The 23,571-nt window shown below is 34.8% G+C and overlaps 3 protein-coding genes across 4 annotated transcripts; all 3 read right to left on the reverse strand.

The window, feature by feature from the left end:
- Nucleotides 1-97: 97 nt before the first annotated feature.
- Nucleotides 98-8,245, reverse strand: LOC122536252 (TATA-binding protein-associated factor 172). Its single transcript, XM_043668460.1, has 15 exons — nucleotides 8,036-8,245; nucleotides 7,440-7,486; nucleotides 6,757-7,004; nucleotides 6,329-6,681; nucleotides 5,890-6,244; nucleotides 5,203-5,825; nucleotides 4,333-5,111; nucleotides 3,689-4,259; nucleotides 3,309-3,603; nucleotides 2,901-3,202; nucleotides 2,515-2,828; nucleotides 1,697-2,447; nucleotides 1,322-1,600; nucleotides 611-1,249; nucleotides 98-383 (listed from the first exon to the last, which is right to left on the reverse strand). Exons 2-15 carry the CDS (start codon nucleotides 7,448-7,450, stop codon nucleotides 183-185), a joined length of 5,721 nt encoding a protein of 1,906 aa, XP_043524395.1. The 5' UTR covers nucleotides 7,451-7,486; nucleotides 8,036-8,245; the 3' UTR covers nucleotides 98-182.
- Nucleotides 8,246-9,494: 1,249 nt separating this feature from the next.
- On the reverse strand, nucleotides 9,495-10,505 carry LOC122536254 (putative ATP synthase subunit f, mitochondrial). The gene is made up of 4 exons (XM_043668463.1): nucleotides 10,272-10,505; nucleotides 10,105-10,203; nucleotides 9,726-9,842; nucleotides 9,495-9,639 (listed from the first exon to the last, which is right to left on the reverse strand). The coding sequence occupies exons 1-4, from the start codon at nucleotides 10,390-10,392 to the stop codon at nucleotides 9,611-9,613; spliced, it is 366 nt and encodes a 121-aa protein (XP_043524398.1). The 5' UTR covers nucleotides 10,393-10,505; the 3' UTR covers nucleotides 9,495-9,610.
- Nucleotides 10,506-11,977: 1,472 nt separating this feature from the next.
- Nucleotides 11,978-21,551, reverse strand: LOC122536253 (divergent protein kinase domain 1C). Of its 2 annotated transcripts, none has more exons than XM_043668461.1 (4): nucleotides 20,744-21,551; nucleotides 14,742-14,902; nucleotides 13,648-14,335; nucleotides 11,978-12,447 (listed from the first exon to the last, which is right to left on the reverse strand). In XM_043668461.1, the coding sequence occupies exons 1-4, from the start codon at nucleotides 20,891-20,893 to the stop codon at nucleotides 12,217-12,219; spliced, it is 1,230 nt and encodes a 409-aa protein (XP_043524396.1). In that variant the 5' UTR covers nucleotides 20,894-21,551; the 3' UTR covers nucleotides 11,978-12,216. The 2 variants fall into 2 exon arrangements, with proteins under 2 accessions (XP_043524396.1, XP_043524397.1); XM_043668462.1 differs by having other exon boundaries at nucleotides 14,742-14,897; nucleotides 20,744-20,872.
- Between the last annotated feature and the right edge of the window lie 2,020 nt (nucleotides 21,552-23,571).

Genomic DNA, 23,571 nt, shown 5'->3' on the forward strand with positions numbered 1-23,571 from the left:
ATTCTTTTATATATTCATTGAATATTTGTCATTATATATTCATTGAATATTCAGTCCATAAAATTAAAATTACTGTTTTTCTTTCAGGTCCAAATTATGTTATTATGTTAATGTAATCAACTTTTAAATATGTGTTAATGTATTTACATAATATGTATTCAATGATACTGAAAATTATAAGCTCACTGGTTATCAGCCTTTAAAGTAGATAGAAATGAGTCGAAATCGTATTCATCATCATATTGTTGTTGTTCCCATAATTCAGGGAGGATTTCTAAAACAGAGCGGCTAATGCCTGGCAACCCAGTAATTTTAGACATAGCATCATCCTGTATTTCTGATTTTTTCCCTTTGCCATTGTCCAATGAAAACAAATCTAGTAACTATAAAAAATTATTACAAATTTATCATCAATTGAAATTTCTTTGATAATTTCAAAAGTATACATATGCATAGTTATAACTATTTGGGCTTGAGGTAACTTTTATAAAATAAGAAATATAAAAATATCATAAGATTATACATAATACATTTTTGTTATTATAAAAATTTTTATTGTTGAAATAGCTATAACTATGTAAATTGATACATTTAACTTCATGTATTTTACCTGATCGGTAGCCATCGTTTCTAGAGACGCGTTTTCCGGTGAAATCACAGTATTTGCAGTAAGAAGCTTGAATTTTTGCAGACCCATAATCTTCTCTTCTACTGTTGATCTCGTGACTAACCTATACACATTCACTACTTTCTTTTGTCCAATACGATGTGCTCGATCCATTGCTTGAAGATCTTTCATAGGATTCCAATCATGTTCCACGAATATAACAGTGTCTGCACCAGTTAAATTCAGTCCAAGACCACCGACTTGAGTTGTAAGCAGAAGCACGTCTATCGATGGGTCTGCGTTGAAACGTGCTACTACGGAATGCCTTTGCGTTGCTGGTATACTTCCATCGAGACGAAGATATGTAACAGTTGGTAGATGTGTACGAAGAAGATCTTTTTCTACGATATCTAACATTGCTTTCAATTGACAGAAAATTAGAGCTCGATGTTGGCTCACTAATTGTTGTTGTTGCGGTGGTTGATTATCTGGTGTAGTACCAGGAGCTGCAGAATTACGACATTGTTGTTGTTGTGGTTGTCCTATGCCGCAATCTAATAACAACTGTTTTAATGCAGGTAACTTGGCTCCGTGTTCTATCTCTGCTAACGTACTCTTTTGTTGCTTCAACGTATTGGATACCTAGAAATAAAACAATTGTTAATTTAAAAATTACAAATGAGAAATTTTTAACACTGTTATGTTGACACTAACTGTTGTGTATAACGGATGTCGTTCACTTAATACTAATTTTGGATGATTGCAAACATTACGCAGATATCGTAATGCTTCGAAAACATGACCACCATGTGCATCGTTTCCAGTTGAAGTACACGATGTACTGGATAATAAACTTGCAGAATGTCGAGTACGGAAATCCTCATATAGCATACGTTGTAAGGGTGATAGATCACAATAATAATCTTGCGTAATTTTGGGTGGTAAATCTTGGAGGACATCTTCCTTATTTCGTCTAAGTAAGAATGGCAAAACCTGTGCAATGCAAAATTACAAAAACTTATAAATTATTTAAATACAAAAATAAAACATAATGTATATAGCAAAAAAAAAAAAAGAAAAAAAAATTACTTGTCTATGAAGTGCTTCCATTGCCAAGGCCCCCGCTTCCTGTTCTTTCGGGCCAGCTTTTGGTTCTCTACAGGCTAGTATAGGACGCGAATATTTTGCCGCAAATTGTTTTTCAGTACCCAAGAAACCTGGCATTAGAAAGTCAAACAAGGACCATAGTTCAAGTACGTTATTTTGTACTGGTGTCCCCGAGAGTATAAGTCTGTGATTCGCGTGCAATCGTTTAGTTGCCTTCGCACTTTTCGTTTTTCCATTTTTGATAACGTGGCCTTCGTCGAGCACACAGTAGTTCCATTGTCGAGTTTCGAAATAATCGATATCCTTACGCACTATGTCATAACTTGCAACGACGAGCCTGTGATAAGTAACTTTTGGACGTAATCTTTCACGTTCCGGTGGGGTACCAGCATATTGTAACACCGAGAGATCTTTGGTTTCGAAGAACTTTTCTGCTTCATACACCCAGTGACCAGTCAGAGTTGGTGGACAGACTACTAAACTTGGCGGAGCATGAGGGTTACGGTGATGATCCAGCGCTAATATACAAAGAGTTTGTAACGTTTTTCCAAGACCCATGTCATCACATAGAACTCCATGAAGTCGATAACGGTTTAAGAAGTTTAACCAGTTCAAGCCTTGTCGTTGATACGAACGCAATTCTGCAGCTACTGGAATAACTATTTCGGTATCTGGGATACTGCGTGGGTTCAAAAGTTGTTCTAAGAACTGCCGCTCTTGTGCTTTCTTTTCTCTAGAATATTTAAAAAATTTATAACATATATACTGAATTTACGCTTGTTAATAAAATTTAAACTTACACTAATTCTGGTGGATCTGTAATCGCACCAGGATCAAGAGGTAAAAGTTGTACGAGTGTTGCAAACGTGGCACTACAAGCTAATCTTACAGCCTGATTCTGATCACTCATACGTCCAAGTAAAGGAACCATAAACAATACAGCGTACGGAACAATATGAACTCCTAAACTTTCGACGAGACACGTTAACGATTCAGCTGCGCCTTGTCTTATTGAATCAACTTCATTTGGTGCTGTTACAGTTGTTGAATATATTTTCTCTCCACCGGTTGTTTCGAGAAGTGGTATTACACGGCGTGTTACGTGTAGTATTATCTGGAATAAAATTTTTTGAGATTAAGATTTAATCATTAAGTTGACATTGATTATATTAACTTGAAGCATTACCTTCTCCGTATCTAATGTAGCTAGTACAGCGATACATCTGGCTGCCATGTGCCTAATGGCTTTATAAGGATGAGCCAATAATTTACATAAACATGAGAGGCATTCTAAAGCAGGAGGCAACAAAGCTTTATCAAGACTAGGAGCCATAACTTCTAAAACTTGCAAACCAAAAATTAATTGATTCACTTCTTCTTGAGTATTTTCACGGCCATCAATTTTGTCTTCTTCTCGTAATATATTTGGTAATATTAGATCCCAAAGATGTGGCAAACGTGTAGGTAATTGTGCACCAAACAGGGTAGCTACAAAAGTAATTTATATAACAATATTGTAATTTTATTTTATAAAATTACAATATTGTAAATTTATATAATAGGTTTATATCAGATTAGACTTTGTATTACAAACCTATAGCAGTAAGTGCCAAAGTAGCTCCACGACGACGTGTTCTAGCAGCTTTAGCTTCGGGTTCTTCGCAAGCAAGTAGCTCTTCTAAAGGAATTTCAGTTGTCGGAGGTCGGCCAGGCCCTCTGCCTCCACCAAGTCCGCTGTTGGCTCCCCGGTTATAAGCTATTCTTTCAGCATGTTTCTGTCTATTGTTTAAAGTAAGAATCCCGTCAAACAGATCTGTGTCCGTATTACAATTCACACGAGGTGTGAATTCACTATCCGAGCATAGGAATGTACATAAATTGGTTGATATCTATGACGTTAAATTAAATTAAATTATTCAAAAAGAAGGTAACAGCTGTTTGTACTAATTACATTAATCATATTTCTATGCAAACCTTTGCATTAGGAGAAGGATTTCTATCTACGCAAAGATCAACTAGATAGGACAAATGCTTTGCAGCCAGTTTTTGTAATTCTTCGTTTTCCTCACGTTTAATAGCTTCCATTAATGGTTTTACCAATGGATTAAGAGGTTGTGGAGATGAAGGAAGACAATGTAACATTGTTGCAGCGCCAGCGAGTGCCGCCATTGACATAACATTGTACGAAAGCTGCTGGGCTGCTGTATCAGCGGCCCCCACTTCTAATGCTTTTCGCCTTTCTTCTAAACTTTCGATCAACTTTGGTTTCAATTTAATCGTGCTAGGATTGCTATTAACGTTTCCATTAGATCCTCCGGAGTTCGTCGTACTGCCCATGGCACAAAGTTTTGAAATCGGTTTTCCTGCAAGACTTGCAATTTGATCGAGGGTCATCACTCCCGATGCATTTGTTTCGATAGGAACAGGCAATTTATAATGTTTGAGAGTGGCAACATAATCACGACTATCGTGCAATAGGCGAGTAAAAGATGTGGCGATTTCATCATAGTATACACACTCGTTCAAACACTCTAATAGTTTCTTCCTTTTGAGCACATATTATTATTATTATTATATTATATCAAACAAATATAAGATAAGAAGATTTAATTTTATACCTTAAAATATCTGGTATTGCAGGTGGTTTTATGTTATTTACAGTCGCCCAATGAGACATCGTCAAACCTGCAACGGTGCGTTGTAATGCCGAACGCGAATTAAGATGTGCCAGTAATACTTTAGCGTAACAAAGTGAAGGACTAGGTATATCCGGTGTGTAAATAACACCCGGTGCTGGTTGTACTACGTAATGCGATAATAATCCTAACATTCGTCCCGCTCTACAACGAGCCTGAACTACGTTTAATTTCCTTATGTTTTGAGCTACGGTTTCGATTCCACCGATATAAACTTTCAATTCAGATATGGATTTTATATTTCCGCCAACAGTATTATTTCCTCCGTTATTACTAGCATCTGCTTGTCCATCGCAAATACCAACAGTTTGATTACATTTAACTCCTTTATTAGGAGTGCTTACTATCATTAGTAAGTTCGGATTAAATGGCACGTGTTCCGGTTGCATAGCAAGACAGAGCCACGTGCTGACAAGAGGACATGCTGCATGTAATAAAAGCTCGAGATCACTTTGTACGACTAGATTTTCCCAAACACGTTCAGCTACGTCTTGTATGGCAACTACGTGTTCTATTAACACTCGTTGAAAAACATGACGGAGAGCTTCTTGCAATACAAGTCCGCCTCCTTCGCCCCATCGCTCTTTTTTATTCTCATTAGGAGCACCGTCGTCTCCGGTTAACGTTTGTAATGTCTGTAAGGTGGCTTTACGTACACTCGAACTAGAATGACTAAGGAATGGCCATAATCGTGGTAAAACCTAGAACCATATCAGATTAATATTAGATTTAAATAACAAAAAATATATTAATATAAGCTTATATTAATATAAGCATTATAATAAACTTTACTTGCGACAATGGCTGAGGTGTGAGACAAGTGCGCGCCGAAGACAACGAAAGTATAGCAGCAAGTAATCCCATAAAACTATTACATGCTGCTGCTAAATCATCTTGTTCGTGTAAAAGTTCCCAAAGGCGAATTACAATTGCTTCTAGTTCTGATGGTTTTAATAAACGTGGTAGAGCAGATGCCACTGGTATAAGCGCGCTTGCTGCAGCAGCGCCTACATCATCGACCGGGTCAGAAAGGCCTTGCATAATGGCTGGAATTACTCTCGGTAGTATATCGTCTAACAGATCATCTCGTACAGCGAGTAAATATTTCAGTGCAAGTAGGGCACCATGTCTTGCTTCCCATTCATCATGCTCTAACAATTTTAATATAACTGAAAGTATTCCTATAATTCCTCTATTTTTATTTTCATTATCGTTTTGATTTGGCACTAGTAACAAAAGAGAACCTAGTGCTTGAGCACACGTCTCTCGTACCGGGGCAACTACTTGATCGGAAACAAAATCTCCAAATCTATCTAATCCTAAAACACATAGTAGTCGTAAAGCAGTATCAACAAGCCATCGATAATGACTTTCTGCCATTTTCTCTGCAGTTTGATCCCTTGATTTACCTGCACCTGTATTAAATTTCAATTAATATTGTATTATTTTTATACTTTTTAGTGTCAACATTTTTCATACCTTTCCCATGAAGTTTTACGAGTTCCCGTAAAGCAGTTGCTGCTCCATGCCTTATCTCCCATTTTTGACTAAATAAATCTTGACAGAGACTTTCTACAAACGATTCCAGAGGCCAATCTATTAGAGAATCTGGCCAGCAACCTGTACCATCTGGTACTCCGTTGTTTGATTCAGTCTGTGTACTGTAATTAACGCCGATCTCTGACGAAATCACTTCCTCTAATTTGATTTTTTTATTTAGTGATTCGCCTGTACTATTGATAGGAGATTGAACATTTGAATTGTTCTGATATTCTTCGCTGTTACGATAATCATCAGGCTCCCGTGAACGTTGTTTTAAAACAGATTGTCGTGCCTATCAAAAAATCAGCATCATTTAGATTATCTTATTATATTAGTACCAACGAGAACACGTTTTAGTAACTCAATTATGTATTACCTTACGCCTAGCTCTATTCATTTCGCGTCTACTAAGCCCACCAGGTTGTTTTAATGTTTCACTCACAGATACTTTAGTCTGTGTATTTGAGGTAGGTGGTAATACTACTGGAGTAAGATCTTCAGCGGTAAATAATTCTGATGTATCAACTCCCATTAATCGCGGATGAAGACCCAATTTAGCAGCAATTTTTTCCTCTTGATTGGGAAGTAGCATTTGCTCCCCATCAGCAGCAATTAAATCATATTCACTGCCTTCTGATCCAGTAAGATATAAACTACGTGCTAAAACCTTTTCCATATCAAAGTCTTCCAAATTTAATTTATTATTTGCTCTTTTTGTTTCTCCATCCTCTGCGGGTCAAAAATTTTAATATTAACAACAAAACTTATCGTGTACAAATAATATCAGAAAATAAAATTAATTACCTGTACGTGTTTCTTTTTTGATAGGTTGTGGATCCCAAGCAGGAACTTGAGCAAGTATAGCTTGTATAGCATGTGCAGCTGAAACTCTGGTATCCCATTGTTGAGATTTTAAAAGGATAGAAACTCTTGCTAATAAATGATGTAAATCATGAGGGTGTAATCTCTGTGCTTCTCCTAATTGTTGTGCCGCAGCTCTTTTAGTTACTGCATTTGTCCCTGTTTCCAATAGTATAAATAATCGGTCCAACCTAATAGAAATCCATACATTATGATATATGCAATCATGTCATTAAGTTAGCTATAGTTAAATATGATTATTTGCTAATATTCTTATGCACATTTGTCATTTCCAATCTCTTTATTATTATATAAAACAGAAATATAGTGATGAATTTAACATAGTATGTTATAGAATTTTATTGATATTATAAATATAAGACTTAAAAATATTAATCAGACAAATATATAGTATTAAATATATTTATTAAATATAATCATTATATTATATTTTTTATATAAAATACACATAAATTTTAAGAATAACATTTTATTAATGTTACATTAATGTTTGATATTATATTATAATGGAATAAACAGTTTATTTTTACACAAATGTAAATATATTAGTGTAAATGTATTATTTTATACATTTTATTTTAGTATAATAATTGTCAATGCTTTACCTTGATGTCATGTTTACAAGTGATGTTCAATGAACAATTGTAAATGCCTAAAATCAAAATAATAGTATATTTATATACATATATATATATGTGTACCTACAAACACATAAGGAATAAATTATCATTAAAAATGAATTACATATTCACAAAAAAAAGATAAATATTTAAAAAGGAAACACATTAGAAATATAGACAAAGCAATTATTAAACGTATATTTATTATTAGATATTACAAAATTTAATAGCTAATATATGGAATTTATCTAAAATAAAATGAAGTGTAAAAACAGTGTATTATCTGTTATTTATTTGATAGAAAAAAAGAAATTGATCCATACTGGAAAAATCAATTGTCAAGCTTAAGAATGAAAGTTTGTGGTAGTGAGATTAATGAAGTAAAGATGATAGATGACATCTGCGAGGATGCGTTTTAAATCAGTGTACAAGTTCGGGGATTTAGATAATGTAAAGTTTGGAAAAAATGGTATAAATTTTAATTAAGAAAACAAAGCGGAACATAATATTTTCAAAGATATTGTAAAAAAACACAATATGGATATATAAATAAATAGTAACGAACAAACGCTTAAACATACCTGATTTTAAAATATAGCTTATTTTATTGCTAACCTTTAGCTAACCCGCATAGCCGTTTCCCACTGTATTGATTTTCCAAAAATCACATTACGCCGTATATTTCGAAAAAGTCGACAGATAGATAGACTACTTGTCAAATTTTTCGGAGAGAAACGCATGTTCAAGCATCAAATTTATACTGACAGCCATATTGCTGGGGAACCTGAGTTTTGTCCCCCAATTTTACTCTCATTGGTGGATTATTTACATCTTGTAGATCGATGAACCAATCAACGTTGTCTTCGTGCAATGATCACATTCTTCACGCTTCGTGCGTAGGACGAAATTATGCCGCGTATACATATTTATTAATTTTTTTCAAAATTATTTTGTAATCCATATCGCAAAATTATTTTACAATCCAAGAATACTAAATATATATTTATTGATTTTTCTTATTACCTTTTTGGTTATCTTCTAAAAGTATTATACAATTAAATATTTGCATAATTGAATTTTTTGGTAATTTATATTTTTTTCACATTGTTTCGAAAATTCTATATTTAAATTGTATTTATATTTTATCTTTTATTTATTTATTTTATATCGTTAACATATTATGATTCATTCAACATTTTATATTCCTAAATGCATCATTTTTCAATTGAAATATGTCTATTAACACATTTAAAAACGCATTTAAAAACACGAGAAACTTACGTTTTTCCTAAAACACAGTTAAAAATTCCTTAATCATGAATGATTATTGCAGTTAAAAACTGCTTCATGCATGTAAAACACTTTTGAACATTTTGGCATATTAAATGCAAAATTATTCAAATATGCGATATGATTAAAATTTTTAGTATTATATAATTTCGTATTTCGCGCCATACAATGACCACGTGATATTGTCTAAATCTTTCAAACTTCGATACGTTATAATTTTAAAAGTGATGAAAGTGATTTCATTAGTTTCGAGAATTTGAATCGAAATAGGAAGACTTCGTGCAAATTCAAGGTACATATTTATTATTTTTCATATTATTACAATATATATAAACTATATAATTTGATTTATTGATATATTTTGTTCGAACGTTGGAAATTCGTTGGAATATTATTACGAATTCGTAAAATTTCAAATTTATATTAGAATAAAAAATTATATAATTATAAGATTGTACTAGAAATAATTATAACTTGCAAATATTATTTCAACGATTATTTATATTATATTTCAATATTTATATTATTTCATAATTCGTACAACATATTAAGATTATTTTCAAAATTGAATAATATTCATTGTAAATAGGATAATTTTTATAAAATAATTTATGTAAATGTAAATTTTTAAATGATAAAATATAAATATTATAATGGAAACAGTTAACAAATCATAAACAAATCACGATATGCAAGGTTAAATTCTGTTCTAGAATAGAATATTATGTTGTATATATTACACATATATAGTTAAATGTTTAAACAGTATTTATTTTGCATTACAAACATTGCAAGTTGACATTATTTTTAACTAATATATGTTATAGTATTACTCTATTTCAACTGAAGACGTTTTTAATAATATATTAATGATATTTATAATGTCTATGACCCCCTGGAAATGAAAACATACAATGTAAATAATATTCTTTCATTATTTTGTAACAATTAATTATGCAAATTTATTATATATTAACTTACTGATACGCATGTAATTCGCGACATAGCCAACTGTCATACCAGCAAAAATAAGTTGCCACAGTGGAGCTGCTGTTCCTTTTTTAGGGTGCATATACTTTAATTGCCATCGCCAGTGAGCTGCAAGTTTATAACAATTAGATTAAATTCTAACATTTTAATGAAACTAAATGTAGATTATTGTAGAGTAACAATTTAACTGGAAAGAAATTAATTTTTATTTTTTGCTCTATATTATAAGTTACACTTGATTGTGAGTATTAAAGAAATTATTTCTGTTCCAATATTTTCAATGATATTGACATTAATAGTCGGATACAAAAAAGCAAAGATGTTATGTAATTTTTAAGCCATGGTAAGGCCACTTTATTTAATAAAATACCTCGTGAAATTAGCGATGCGAATGGTTTTAGCCCTTTCTCGCGTCTGGCAAACCATGCTGGTAGATCACGAATTTTTACTTGGCTAAATGGTGTATCAGCTGTAAAGATGAACGATATTTTATTAAGTCGTTCGCACATTAAAACGACAAAAAGTGATATAACTTACGTTTCCCGTAATATCGGGAGGGATCATATGGACCGTGTTTTGCACGATCATATCCTTCCGGATAACAACCCCAGGTATCAAATTTAATCAATTCAGCAACTTTGTTGAAAAATTGTTCCATTGTAATTGAATTATCGAGCACGAATCTTTAGTCAAGACGTTTCGGTTTCAGTGGTCTGTATAAAGGTTATGTCTGATATGGGATATTACTCTTTAGAAACAAAATCCCTAGATACACAAATTAAATTATTGTGTTTTCTTACTAGTGATTTTAGAAATTGTTATTGGTAATTATTTTCAATCTCCGTCATTCTTAAAACGAATAATAACATTAACGTAACGAATGTAAAATTAATTATTAATTTTTATTAATTTGGATAAAGAAAATTTATGTAATTTAGATTTAAAGTAAAAATTGTATATTTCTTTTAAATTCATTCAGCAAATTTAATGTATATTGATCTTTAAAATTTGATTCGATTTACGCAATCCTTTATTTTACAATTTTTACAAATGATTAAGAATTTTAATTCAAAGGACAGGCATTAAATGTGTATAGTTTAAGGTAATAATTATTTATTTCCAAAATTAAGATTTAGTTCTATTAAAACCAAATTCTTTCGTCCAGACTTGTGAAATCCTATGATCTGTTGATTAATCTTAAAGCTTAGTATTCAGTTTATAAATAGATTCTTACATGCAAAGTTTGTATCGCAGCGAATATCAAAATCTCGGCAACAAAATACAATTTTCTAACGCTCCTTCTAAATTGTAAAATTTCGTCGTTGCAATTAAGTTACTAAATCCATGTTAATTCAGTTTTATTTAATAAGTTCTCAAGCGTACGTGCGTATACTAAAAATAACAATATCGTTATACCTTCGAATTCTATCTAAGCGTATCAGATCTTTGATTTAAAGTACACAAGTAAGGCTACAATTACGTGTAAGGTAGTTGGTATTTGTGCTCGTTGTTAACGTTACTTTTCTATTCTTATCACTATCACTAGCCTCTAGTGGTCGCTTATTTTATTATATTCTTCGAGTACAAAGATTGTTCGTTTCCTCTCGTCCCTCTAGATTCGCGTAGGAAGTTGGAAATATTTCATGATTGAAAAATTTCGAGTCACACGAGCTCTCGCGTATTTCACGCTTTCACCTCTCGAAATAAAGTAAATCAATTTTCAAGGCTGAAGTGACAATGAAGCTTAACGAACGGCGTTGCAACTACAAAAGTCGGCCGTTTAAGGGTTTCTGTTATAATCTGTTAATGCGCGTCGAACACTGTAACGCGCTTGTTCGAATTACAATGAGTTTCAAACCCCCCCCCCCCCCTCTCGTCCCTCATTAATTTCGCAGTTATTCGAAAAATTAGTCGTACCTTCAATTATTAATATACCTTAAATTAATCAGTGTACTTATTTAAAATCGCTGGTCAAAAACTTGCCTCATTATTTTATAAACATTTTACACGAAGAGAATGACTAAAGTTCACAAAGGCCTTTTAAGTACTCATTCAAGTAAATTTCATTAGTTTACCGAAACGTGGGAAGTTAAATTATAAAAGTTCGGAGGTCAATAATTTCTAAAAATAGATTGAATACAGTTCCAAGTAGCATTCATCGTAGACAGATATTTTAATGAGTCAGGGCGAATTTCTTTGAAAAATTGCAATCAAATTAGTTAGATTGTCTCGTCGAAACTTAAAAAAATTTCGATGAGAAATGTTTACCTTTACTCGCAAATTTTTCAAGAAATTCATCGATGACATTTCCTCCGTTTTCATTTCTAGTATACCGCCGTGTAATAAAGTTATCCCAAATTTCAACAATTATACCTCGTAACACCCTTTCGTTCGTTCGATCCAACACTTTTGAAAATATATCTGTCCATAAGTGAGAATCATTTGAATTCTTCTCGTAAATGTTGTTCGAACTGAAACATTTCTATACGGAAGCAGCAACTTCTTGTTCCATTTCGTGCAGCATGTTGTATAGTCGTGTCTTCAAATTATCCGGAACCGCAGCACGTGGTAAATGTTCGATGTCACCGGCTGGATTCGCGCATTGTCGCAAAAGTACTGCCAGTGTGCTGGTGGTGTGCTCCGACATGAGTAATCCAGGAATTATAATAGTCCCTGAGAGAGTCCAGCCGAGAAATATTTTCTCGCATACAATCTGAAATTTAATAGCTTGTTTGAATTTGCCTGCTCGTGAAGTATATTTCGATACATAAGTACGTATATCTTTTGCAAAACAATTTTTAACCCAAGTGTTACAAATCCTACAGTTTATGTACGTTTGATGTAAAAAGATATTAACATAAAATTGAAAAATTAAAGTCACTGAAAACAATTTTAAAAAGAAAATCTACTTTCACAGTAGATGGTCGAAATTTGCTTTAAAATGATCCGACAAATCAATCAAAATTCGAGATTATTTAATTATTAATCAATTATTATTTTGAGATTTAATAATGACCGTGGTAATGTAATAAAAAAAAATAAGGAGTTTTTACTCTTTTCGTTCTTATCTTTTTCATGTGTATGTGTATCGTGAAACTGTGTATGTATTTTTGGCAACAGTGATAGTTTCTCGTTGACCTTAATTGCCAGGTTCCATTAATCTATGACCTATGGAGAATTTCTGAATAATTGGAAGTCTAACACGAGTCAACGCTCTTTTGTCATAACAGTCAAAACAGTTAATTTACAAAAATTCGAATTTTTATAATTAGAAAATTATATTCCTGTATATGCATAAAGAATATTTCTATTATATATTTTATACGCATATGGAAAGAAATAATGTTATGTATAATAGTTTCATAATATTAATATATTGCGTAGAGTTTTATCGTGTAAGTAGCTGTATCTAGAGATAAAGTTACTCAAAAAATAGAAAATCTTCCAGTTTGAGCAGCGCATGAGAAACCTTATACTATCCAACATATAATCTTCTCGTCGCATATAATCTTCTCTTTTTATCCTACTTTTAGTCAATTTCTAATCATGTCTCATAAAAACACGCTATTATCGAATAACAGAAATGCAAATAGATAACATTTAAAAACAAATATATTTTTTATTATTTTCTTTTTTAAATCGACGCCCAAATAATTTTTATTTGATCTAAAATTTAAAATTGCTTGATACTTCGCATGCAAATGTCATTTGTCTTTTTAGTATTTCTCTGATTTTTATTTGGATTTCATTAGAAATTTTTAAAAGATTAAGAAATCTTCTAAGAAGAGAAACACACGATTTCGGTCGAACGCAGGGGAATTGAGCAAGCAAATTTTATGCTACCACGTTTAACGATTTAGCCTCTCCTCGGGCTGTTTGTCAAATCAATGTTAATTATTCGTAAAACAATTACTTGTAAATTATTGTTGGCCACCGGCGACTCGCATCGTTTGTTCTTCGAGCAGAAGGACCTGCAGTCGAAGTAGTCGCAGTCCTCGTGCCTCTCGCATCTCTTGCTGTCCGAGGTGATACGGCTGATAATCGTTTTAGGAAACGCCGCGTCCAGGTCGAGGAACTTGAGCTTCTGCCCGCCGAGAGGCAAACCGAAATGGTTTATCTTCACGTCGCACAGATGGATCGGTTCGGGGAAGTTGGTGTCGAGTTCTTCCAACAGGTCGAGAATCATCACGGCCAGCTTCAATCGTTTCGCCCATTCCGGTTTCGAGTCGGACAGCGCGAGGATTGTCGTGGGTGTTTCTATAGGTCGTACGTACTCGACCGCGTAGAATGTGCCGCATGTGCCAATCAACTGTGGAAAAATGTCTCTGTCCTCGTACAGTATGCTCATCAGGTACTCGTTCTCCTGCAACAGCGGCCAGAGATTTTCCATCTCGAGCTGTCGCCTTCTGGGCTCGGTCTCGACACGATGCGTACGAAGTCGCGCGAGCCTCTCTAATTGATGCTGCGACAGCGTCACGTTCAGCTTGCTAACGACCAGATCTTTGATCATGGTGTTGAAGTCTGTCTCGGACGGGAAGTGCTTTGTGCCGGACGCGTCCGTCCAGAACAACGACTCGAACTGCTCCACCGGGGTCTTCGTTCTGAAATCACAATCATCGCAACGAGCTTGTCCTTTCAGATGCTCCTCCTTTTCAATTGATTCTTTGAAATCGCTACGATTGTCAGTACAGCTGATTGATCAACTGATGGACTGTGGACTTTTAAATACGAGAAATCTAAAAGTCTTCTATATATCACAGATAGTTATAAAAGCTCGATAGCTTGAGAATTTCGAAACCGTATCGATCAATTCTACAAAGTTTTAAAATTTACTCCAGAAAATAATAAATTTATGAATGTAATTCGTTCGTACGCTCCTCGAAGATTAAATATCAATCCTGTACTTGTGCAACGAAATTAAGGAATTGATTTAAAAAAAAAAAATAGAAAAAATAGTGTTGATCAGTTTTGGCTTTCGAGAGGCTCATCTTTTGATAAGATACGAACCTTGAGGCCTTGAATACAAGTCGGGTTGTCTCCCAGTGGGCCGAGAACACCGCCTCTTTGCCAGCGTGAAGAGTTTCGCACGCGAGCGAGTGAATCCCTCTCTCTGCGCATAGCGGGTCGCAGAGAATTCCTATCGCAGCCCCTTTCTTGTGCATGCTGCACTGAAATGAAAATTATGATCAATTCTCAATCAATTTTTTTCTTCACCCTCCAAGCAATTTGGAGAAACTTGGTGCAACGCGATCTTGTTACAAGCTTGGAGTTCTCCTTCTCGTGTAATTCTTCTTTTATATATTTTTTTATTCGCTTTACAGTATTTTTAAGAGCATCTGTTCGGCTAAAGAGTTACGTAAGACGTCGAACTGAGACAGAGAACTTTTAAAGCAGTTTTGGGGCAGAGCTAGATCTCTTCTAATATGTTATTATACTATACATTTATTATTTGCATAGTGGTTCGTAACTTCGTTTAAGAACGCATAAGAGTGGTCTGAAGAATATACAAGATGCTCTCATTGTATCGACATATTTAAAAATATTATCTTGTCACTTATAGTTGCCTAGTCCAATACAACTAGAGTGATCTATATATAAAATGTCCTCTTTAAATTCTTGTTTCGAAATATTTTAAAATACTGCTTCGTTACTCGCACTAATTGTACAACAGAAATATTTACAAATTATTTCTTGCAATTAAAATTCTCTAAAAGCTACGTATAATTTCAAAATTACCACTTCCATCAAAAGATCGATCTCTTACAAAATTCAAACAAGTAAAATAAAATTGTTGTTTCCTTGAAATAAAATTTTCATACCAACAATAACAAGCAGCTAAAGAAGAGAATCTACTGTCTTGGGAGTCTTGTTTATCCAAGAGAACGTGCGACTCTGTTCCGGTCTCTCAATGAAATCGAACGACTTTCATTCAAGATATCTGCAAGTTCGTCGCGATAGAGATATTTGAATCGGCCAAGCCGGTCTGTCTGTGTAAAAGTCACGGTTTAAGGGTTACTCCGCTGGTGAAAAGCGTCTGGTTAGGTATCGTTACAGTTAGCATGTAAGTTTATTTTCTTACATTTGGTCGCGTATTCGCGTTCGTTACGTTCTTCGTTATATACTTTGTTTTTGAAGCCATTTTAGAATGAGGTAAGGTTATTGCAAGAGCACGCTGCACAGGGGGTTTCCATAAACAGAGTAAAGAGACTATTTTGCGAGACTTTGCCCGGATAATAGATTAGTTTTCTCCTTGAGCCACGTACACATGGTATACAAGATAAAAACACAAATGCAACTTTGTATTTAAGAGGATTGTAAAGAGGTGTAAATTAAAAAAATTAGGAAAAATGGGGAAAAAGTTAAAGTGAAGAATAGTGAAATTTTACTTCTTCCTTAAATATTTTGATGTGAATAGATTTAGTATTTTAATGAACGCGTTAGTAATTTTACATTAATCTTTCGAGCGAAGACTATTGAATATTTTGATGTGACGAAGTTTAATATTTTATTATTTTAATGGGTATACTAGTAATTTTTATATTAGAAAATTATTATATGTTTAAATATACAATGGTGTGCAAAGCTCGTCGGTCAAGTAAATTTTATTTTATATTCTAAATTAGGTGTAAGTAAGAGAAATAATACTAATATAATAATCATTAAAATTTTTTAAAATGTCTTAAAAATTTTGAAATATAAAATGAAAGAATAGTCTCTCAGTATAGACACTTTTGTACAAATATTTCGAAATATTTTAATCATTTTATAAACATACTATCTTCTATTCAAATTGTTCTATCCTAGAAATTATTTTATATGTTTGCTCCTATAATAATATAGCGTCTCAATAGAAAAAACGACATAGTTTATATATCGATTGCCTTCTACGAAGAAGTAAAACCAATAATAACTTTAAACTTATACAAGCTCATAGACACGAGCTCGGAAAAAGAAATTATCGGCAAAACTTTCTTTATGATTAAAAAGGGCAACGAAGATTTACATCTTATACAATTATGCAATAAATTCACGACTTTAATTACAGAATTTTATTATGACCTTCTTATCATTGCGCGTCCTCTTTCGCGACGCCCCTGTTCCTCTGTACTACTTTCTACTCACTGTTCCAAGTTCAAAAAGAAAGAAACGCTAATCCTTATCGTCGTCCCAGAACCACAAGCACGAACACTCGAGAAACGGCCGACGAAAAGATTCTCGTTCACCGAGAGAGCTAAAACGAATTACAAGACTATCGCGAAGCATCGAACGGGCAATAAAAACGAACCTTTCACGTGCAATATGCTTCGTATAATACTTGACATTCAAAAATCTCTTTCATTCCTCATCACGTAAAAAATATGTTCGTATAATATTCTTCTATTGACACTGAGAGAAGAGTAATTTTAAATCGAAGTATAAGAGTTTTGAATCAGAATATTTATGGAATGCAGAAATAAGTCAAGTCACATTTATTATCAGTAAACAGTATATTAATGTTGCAAAAGTGGAAAAATCTATATCATATTAGTATCACCGCCAAATAAAAAGGCACTTTAATAAATTTGATTATCGAGTTCTAAAGTTGTTTATGTGACTTTCATTTATATTGAACATCAATAAATTAATATTATCGATAGCACATTATCACGCAATCGGCTTTCTGAATTTGAAACAGTGGTACAGAAGTACAAAGACACCGTGAAAGAAAGAAAGTGATGACAAGGTGACAATAAAAATCTACCTTTTTACAGAAAATCTTTATAAGATGGCAGTCGCGATAGTAACAACAAAATAATTCGGTTCAGAAAATTTAATTCCTTATTAAAATTGTTAAATACTACAAAATACCTGAAAATAGTTCAAGATTTGACGAAGCTTTGAAAGAAAGCTAGAAAGTTCGAAGTGTTTCAATAAGAAAAAAGAGTAAAAATTTTCGTTAAGCGTGGACAGATCGTTGAATTCTTTTACGTTCGATCTGTAGATGTTGGAGCATCCTTCGGAATGGGGGCAATAAAAGTGAATTATTCTCCTGCTGCGTGGGCGGTACTTGCGTTACATACAAACACGCGTGTATTTGCACACGCATGACTGGTTTCGCATGCGTGCGATACACGTTTGGATCTGTACGTACGTACGTGCTGTGGACTATGCACAATGATTTTTATTCGACGTGACCGCCATGATGAGAGGATTTCTCAGGTAGAGCCGGGCCCCATGATATGCGTATCACGCGCCTTTGTGCACCGGTAAGGTTCGTTTCGAGTTGTATTATATGTACGTTTTTTTTTTTTTTCGAACGCCACCGTTGTATCTGGGCCGCGTTTTATTATCGACCGGATACTGGCGGAGGTTCCACGTTTCTTTCGCGCGTTTCCCGATACACTCTGACATAGGAAAACCGATAGGAAACGTGTATTAGAGTTGAGAATTTTTTGGGAGTAATGAAATTTCTGCGAGAGTTTCACACGAGTGATTTTCTTTTGCTAAATCCAGTTGGCTTGCAAAGATTCCGAATACAGATGAGAAATATCGCGAACAATAGTTTGATGAAGTTTCTTTGTTTTATAAGATTGCTCAATTTCGAAATTTAAATTAAACCGAAGATACGAAATCTGATCTTTTAATTTCTGTTCTTGATGTTTGTGCTTGTTAGAAAAGATCTTGAACGTTCGATTTGAGAAACTGTTGTATAATTTAATGCGAGAACCGAGAAGTGTCTTGGGATTTTTTGAAATTTTTCGAAAGGCTAAAACAGTGAAAAAATCGCACTTGATCAAGCGATTCAATTTCACTAGAATTAATGGGAAAGTTACGTATGATTCTCTTTTACACAAAAATTACGCATGACTTTACAATTTTATTTTCGAAACTTAAGCATGATTCACGCGATATATCAAATGGCAAAAAATATTAACAAAGCTGCTTCAGAAGTAACTTTACATTCTGCTGCACTCTTCAAGTTGTAATATATCAAAATCGTGGAGTAGTATTTTACAATTATCAAGATGAAGAAATAAGTTTCATTTACGTGTAAACTGCGTAGTTTGAAATTTATAATCACGATATATTATATATTAATGTATCGAGATTTGAAGAAGAAATTCGATACGAGCAATTCGTGTTTAATATTTTGAACGAAGCACGAAGCTTTAAGCGACTCGTGAGTCACGATACACTCATTTAACTATACGTATAATACATACCTATGTATCAATATTGCAAAATAAATACCGTTGATCGAACATAATATCTTGTCGCTTGAATTATTCAATAATTCACGAATTAGCGTTCACGGTTTTATTTTTAACATTTGCACAATGTTGCAAGCAGAAAAACCATTAAACGGTATAATAATTTAGCACGAGGATCATCCAGAGACATCTTTTCGCGACCTCGCGTGCGTTGGATAATGCATTACGTAAACGTTTTCGTTCTTAATATTCCAGCATGATAGTGTGGCTTGAATATAATGACTAGTGACACTAAGCCGGCATTCGTTGCCTCGTCACATCGATGCAACCAGTCTCTCGACAAATTCAATTTATGACCACGTTCGACGAATTTTTCTTTTTTTCGACCTACAGCTGAAGAATGTTAATCCACTTATAATTGGTATTGAGCATACGGTCGCGGAGAGCCGCAAGCCATCGTAAAAAGTGCACAAAAGTCGCTGTGAATTACAAAATTGCGTATACAGTAGCTTGCGAAAATATTTGTATACTTATAAAAACCATACGAGATATTTTGTAATTTTATTAACATTGTAATATATGAGCAAACTGCGAATTTTTATGCAAATATGTACGGAGTCGCGATAACGATTTGTTTTATTTATTAAATATTGTAACGAGCCCCATTTGGATATTTTGGATATTTTGTTGTATGGTTTTGCACATCCGTCGTATTAATGAAACTCGATATTCAGAGGCGCCATTTTTAATATTGATTGCACGTTTGGAAATGGATATTTTCAATTTGTAAGAAAATTTGTTTCTGTCCGTTTACCATGTAGGTAGCACAGGCAATTCATTGAGTACAATGAACGTGTTAACCGATGTAATCTGAATGTCTTTAAATAAAATTCCATTGCAGCCACGTGCGCTGAATTACAATGAGAACGTAACGATGTTTTGTTTAACTGGATGTTCTCGATGTAACAACTGCACAAAGGACGCGATTTTTAAATGAGTCGTGGAGGGAACGAATGAATCTCTTTTAAAACTCTTTAAATTACAAATACGTCTTTACAATTAGAAAATGTCACTCGATTAATAACCAATAAACGAGCAGTTACATGTGTCTTCCACAAATTACTCTCAATTTTTGTCAAAAGAAGCACTGAAATGAAAAAAATTTCACCCTATCATACAATCTCAGACATACAGAAAAAAAGAAAAAAAAAAAAAAAAGAAATATTTCACCCATCGTAAACGTCGGATTTATTTTCAGACAGCAGCATATTCACACAAAAATTCTATCTTTCCAGGGGGCGAACTGGATTCGTAAGGTGTAATTCAGAAGAATTTAAACGGACGGTTAATCCGTAGTGATGAGAATCTACGCGAGAATTTACTCGGTTTATATACTCGGCAAGTGCTACGCAAAGGTCGAGAACTGGGACCAGAGGAATCACAACGGACGTAAATACACACACACCGTGGTAAGGACGTGACGAGGATTTTTTTTTTTTCTTTCCCCGAGAGACGAAGAATCTCTCAAGAAGTAGAGTATACACGTGAAATTGGCACGGTAGCGTGGCACAGAATCAGTCGGTTTCGTGCACGTCGTGAGGGCGCGTGCGTGCCCGTCTGCTCTGTTCCCTGTCCCTTTCTCTCTCTACCCTCTTTCGGTTTTCACCCCATCGCGAGCGTGACTCCTGTGTGTGATCCCAGCGCGATCTGGTACGTCTCTAATACGCTCTCTGTACGCGGTGCGTGTGTGTCGTGTGTAAGACCGCGTGTCGTGATCTCTCTCTCTCTCTCGGAGACTGTGTATCGAAAAGGACTCACCACGTTGGATACGTGCCGCCAGGCTTCGAGATTCGTGCACATAATACCCCAGTGAAGGAGCAGATAGACGACGAGGAGCATGGTCGTGAAGAGGAGCAGCGTGATCACCTTGTAGTGGTACATGAAACCGGGCAGTCGTCGGACGTTCATGATCCTGGGGATTGCTTCTGTCTCGGGTGAGTCCAAAGATTATCGGTCAATATTTTAAACCTTCCTCGTTTCTTTTATTCTCCCTCGGAGAATACTCGCCGATGTCGGTTGTTCTTCGCTCCAGTTCGACGCGTGTCCCGTTTCTTCTTCTCCTTCTTCTTCTTCTTCTTCTTCTTCTTTAGTAATTGTCCCGTCGGCGGCGTCCTCGACGGCGCATCGTGAGGACGTCTCGCGTCTAGCCTGCTCGCGATCGCAGGCTCATTCGCTTCGCTATTTTTCCTCCGAGCCTCGTCCCGACGACGCGATCGTCGCCCGACCGGTGCCGTACGCTTGTGGCAATGCGGCATAATCTGCGGCACATGCGAGCGTCGCGACGCCGCGCCTCTCGCGGCGGATCTCCCGACACCGTTCGTTGCGCAGGCTCGTATGCATTTAGACCACAGTACCACCAGGGAAAAATTCGAATTTCGCTCGATCGCCGACGATACCCCTTCGTAACCCGCCGTAGTGATTTAATATTTCGGGATGGGGAGAGCGGTCGGGGTAGAGGTTAAAACGGTTGGCAGGCTATTTTCGAACCGTTCTTGCCCGGCACTTTTTTTTTTTTTGTTCTTAAATTGCCCGAGTTTGCTGGATTTAACCCGAGATTTAGCTCAATCTAAGACATCCGTGTATACGTATATTTAGATTTCCTTTGGCTTGGTTATTTTGATCGAAGAGTCCGTGTCGATTGTTTGGGTAGACAAACTTATTCAAATTTCGCTTCATACATACCGTTTGGTATAACCGGTTCGACACACCGGTCTTCCCTTTCATGTTATTCGGGGATCGTCAACTATATTGTGTCAAACGCTAGTATTAAACATTAAAAGTAAATTCTTAACTGCGAGATTGTCAGATTAATTTAATATGAACGAATGAATCTTTAGTTCAGCCTTTTCGGCCTAGAAGTAGACCTCAGTCTTTACATTATTATTTACATTTCATTTTCCCTTTTAACTCAGTTAACTTAGCTGTCGGTGGTTTTCTTATTTCTTTCCCCTTAAATGCTAGTATCAGATTAATTTAATGTAATGTTAACGTTGTTATTGTCACAGTTTTTGTCGCGTGTTAATTCCCTGAGCAATTGTCACTGACAGAACTTGCGTCCTCTGTATTCATCACTTTCGTTACACGCGCGGCAATGTATTTGCATTGGATAGAATCGAAGATCGCCAAAAGAACGGTCGCGTTGTTGCAAATTGCGTTTAAAGATTAGCCCGGCGAAGGTTTCATGCTCGCGTACGACGTCGTATCTGTAACTGTTCTACATTGCCGCTGCTGTAGAAATTTTTTGCTGGCTCATCATCGTCGTGCGTGTGCACACTCTGGCCTTATGGTTGTGTAGTACTTGCTTGAAACGAACGAGGGGAGCTTTTAATTGGAGGTCCAGCTAGTGCTGCCTCCTTTGTCGTGCTACGAGACAGATGTTACTTGCGATCGTTGATGCAATCAGTGCGAACTTCTCGGAAAATTTGAATACAAAGAAGCTTCTCTTTGCATTTATTGTTTATTTCGCGGACTGTACAAATTTTTCTGTTTGATCGATATATAGATAAAATAAAATTTTAATCGGAGGCGGGAATTTTTGGATGGAAAAATTGAGTACTTACTGCTTGAGTAATACTTGTAATATAAAATATAAACATATGGTTAAAGATCTACGTGATCTCTGAGAGAAATAACGATCGATAGTGTAGGAGGGAGTTTTGCAAATGATATAAAGAAAATTTTATTTCTTCAGTGTATGAATATTTCCTATATGTTCCATAATTTATAATTATGAGATGTTGCTTTCTGTTTACATTTTCCTTCATTACATAAATTATAAATTAAAATAGATCTGAATATATAGGGTTCGTCAAATTTGGAAATTTCTCTTGAATTGATAAAACTGACATTGATTAACATTGATTAACATTGATCAATTTGGCTTCTGAGAGATTCAATTGACCTTTCGTGATTCACCGACGTAGCCGCAGTGACGTTGATGGTACGATAATTGTTTCATTGTCTCTACCGATAAATAAATTTGCCATTATTCCCACTCTTCCTCTTGATCTTGTTGAAACAAAATCTTTGATTTCAAAAACTTTTAAAAGTCTTTACAGTGATTCACGAAGGTATTTGAACTCTTCAAATATAATACCTTGTAAGTTCTTAGATTATCTATTTAGTATTGCGTTTACATTTATACACATATAGTACAATTCAAATGTACTTCCAATATTTGTTCAAATATTCTCGTTTGTTCAGAAATTCTAATACATTGCTACAACAGAGTAATTTCCCTTTCGAACGATATTCGGATGTTATATCATCAAAGCTGTTGGAATGTTTGCTGATCTTCTAACTAGATCAGCTGCTGGCAGACATTTGTACAGCCACGAAGATTTCGGGCACACGTTAAACGAACATTGTCGGGACGTCGACCGTTTATATCCGGTGGGATTTTCTATAAATGTCGAACGCGTGCGCGTTGGCCGTTTGCTCGTTCGGCGCACGCGCAAATCCGGCGTTTGAAAATTGCACACAGAACAAACAGATATGCCTCGTCCGGTCAAAAAATATCTCCGACACACACATATCGTCGAGACATTGACGCTCGTCAAAAAAATTTTTAAAAAATCTTTAAAATT

This window comes from Frieseomelitta varia, unplaced genomic scaffold (assembly GCF_011392965.1).
Source record: "Frieseomelitta varia isolate USP_RPSP 00005682 unplaced genomic scaffold, Fvar_1.2 scaffold_816, whole genome shotgun sequence".
Taxonomy (NCBI): Eukaryota; Metazoa; Arthropoda; class Insecta; order Hymenoptera; family Apidae; genus Frieseomelitta; species Frieseomelitta varia.

Bases quoted from the DNA above. Each gene is read 5' to 3' on its own strand.
- LOC122536252 (XM_043668460.1), bottom strand. The intron at 6,682-6,756 runs GTAATTAATTTT...TTTGACCCGCAG, and splicing joins CAAAAAAGAAACACGTACAG to AGGATGGAGAAACAAAAAGA. The intron at 3,203-3,308 runs GTTTGTAATACA...TTACTTTTGTAG, and splicing joins TTTGGCACTTACTGCTATAG to CTACCCTGTTTGGTGCACAA.
- LOC122536254 (XM_043668463.1), bottom strand. From the start codon at position 10,392: ATGGAACAATTTTTCAACAAAGTTGCTGAATTGATTAAATTTGATACC. The intron at 10,204-10,271 runs GTAAGTTATATC...TCATCTTTACAG, and splicing joins CTCCCGATATTACGGGAAAC to CTGATACACCATTTAGCCAA. The intron at 9,640-9,725 runs GTAAGTTAATAT...TTTCATTTCCAG, and splicing joins CGCGAATTACATGCGTATCA to GGGGTCATAGACATTATAAA.
- LOC122536253 (XM_043668461.1), bottom strand. From the start codon at position 20,893: ATGAACGTCCGACGACTGCCCGGTTTCATGTACCACTACAAGGTGATC. The intron at 14,336-14,741 runs GTTCGTATCTTA...TTGTGATTTCAG, and splicing joins CTTGTATTCAAGGCCTCAAG to AACGAAGACCCCGGTGGAGC. The intron at 12,448-13,647 runs GTAATTGTTTTA...ATTAAATTTCAG, and splicing joins TGGCCAACAATAATTTACAA to ATTGTATGCGAGAAAATATT.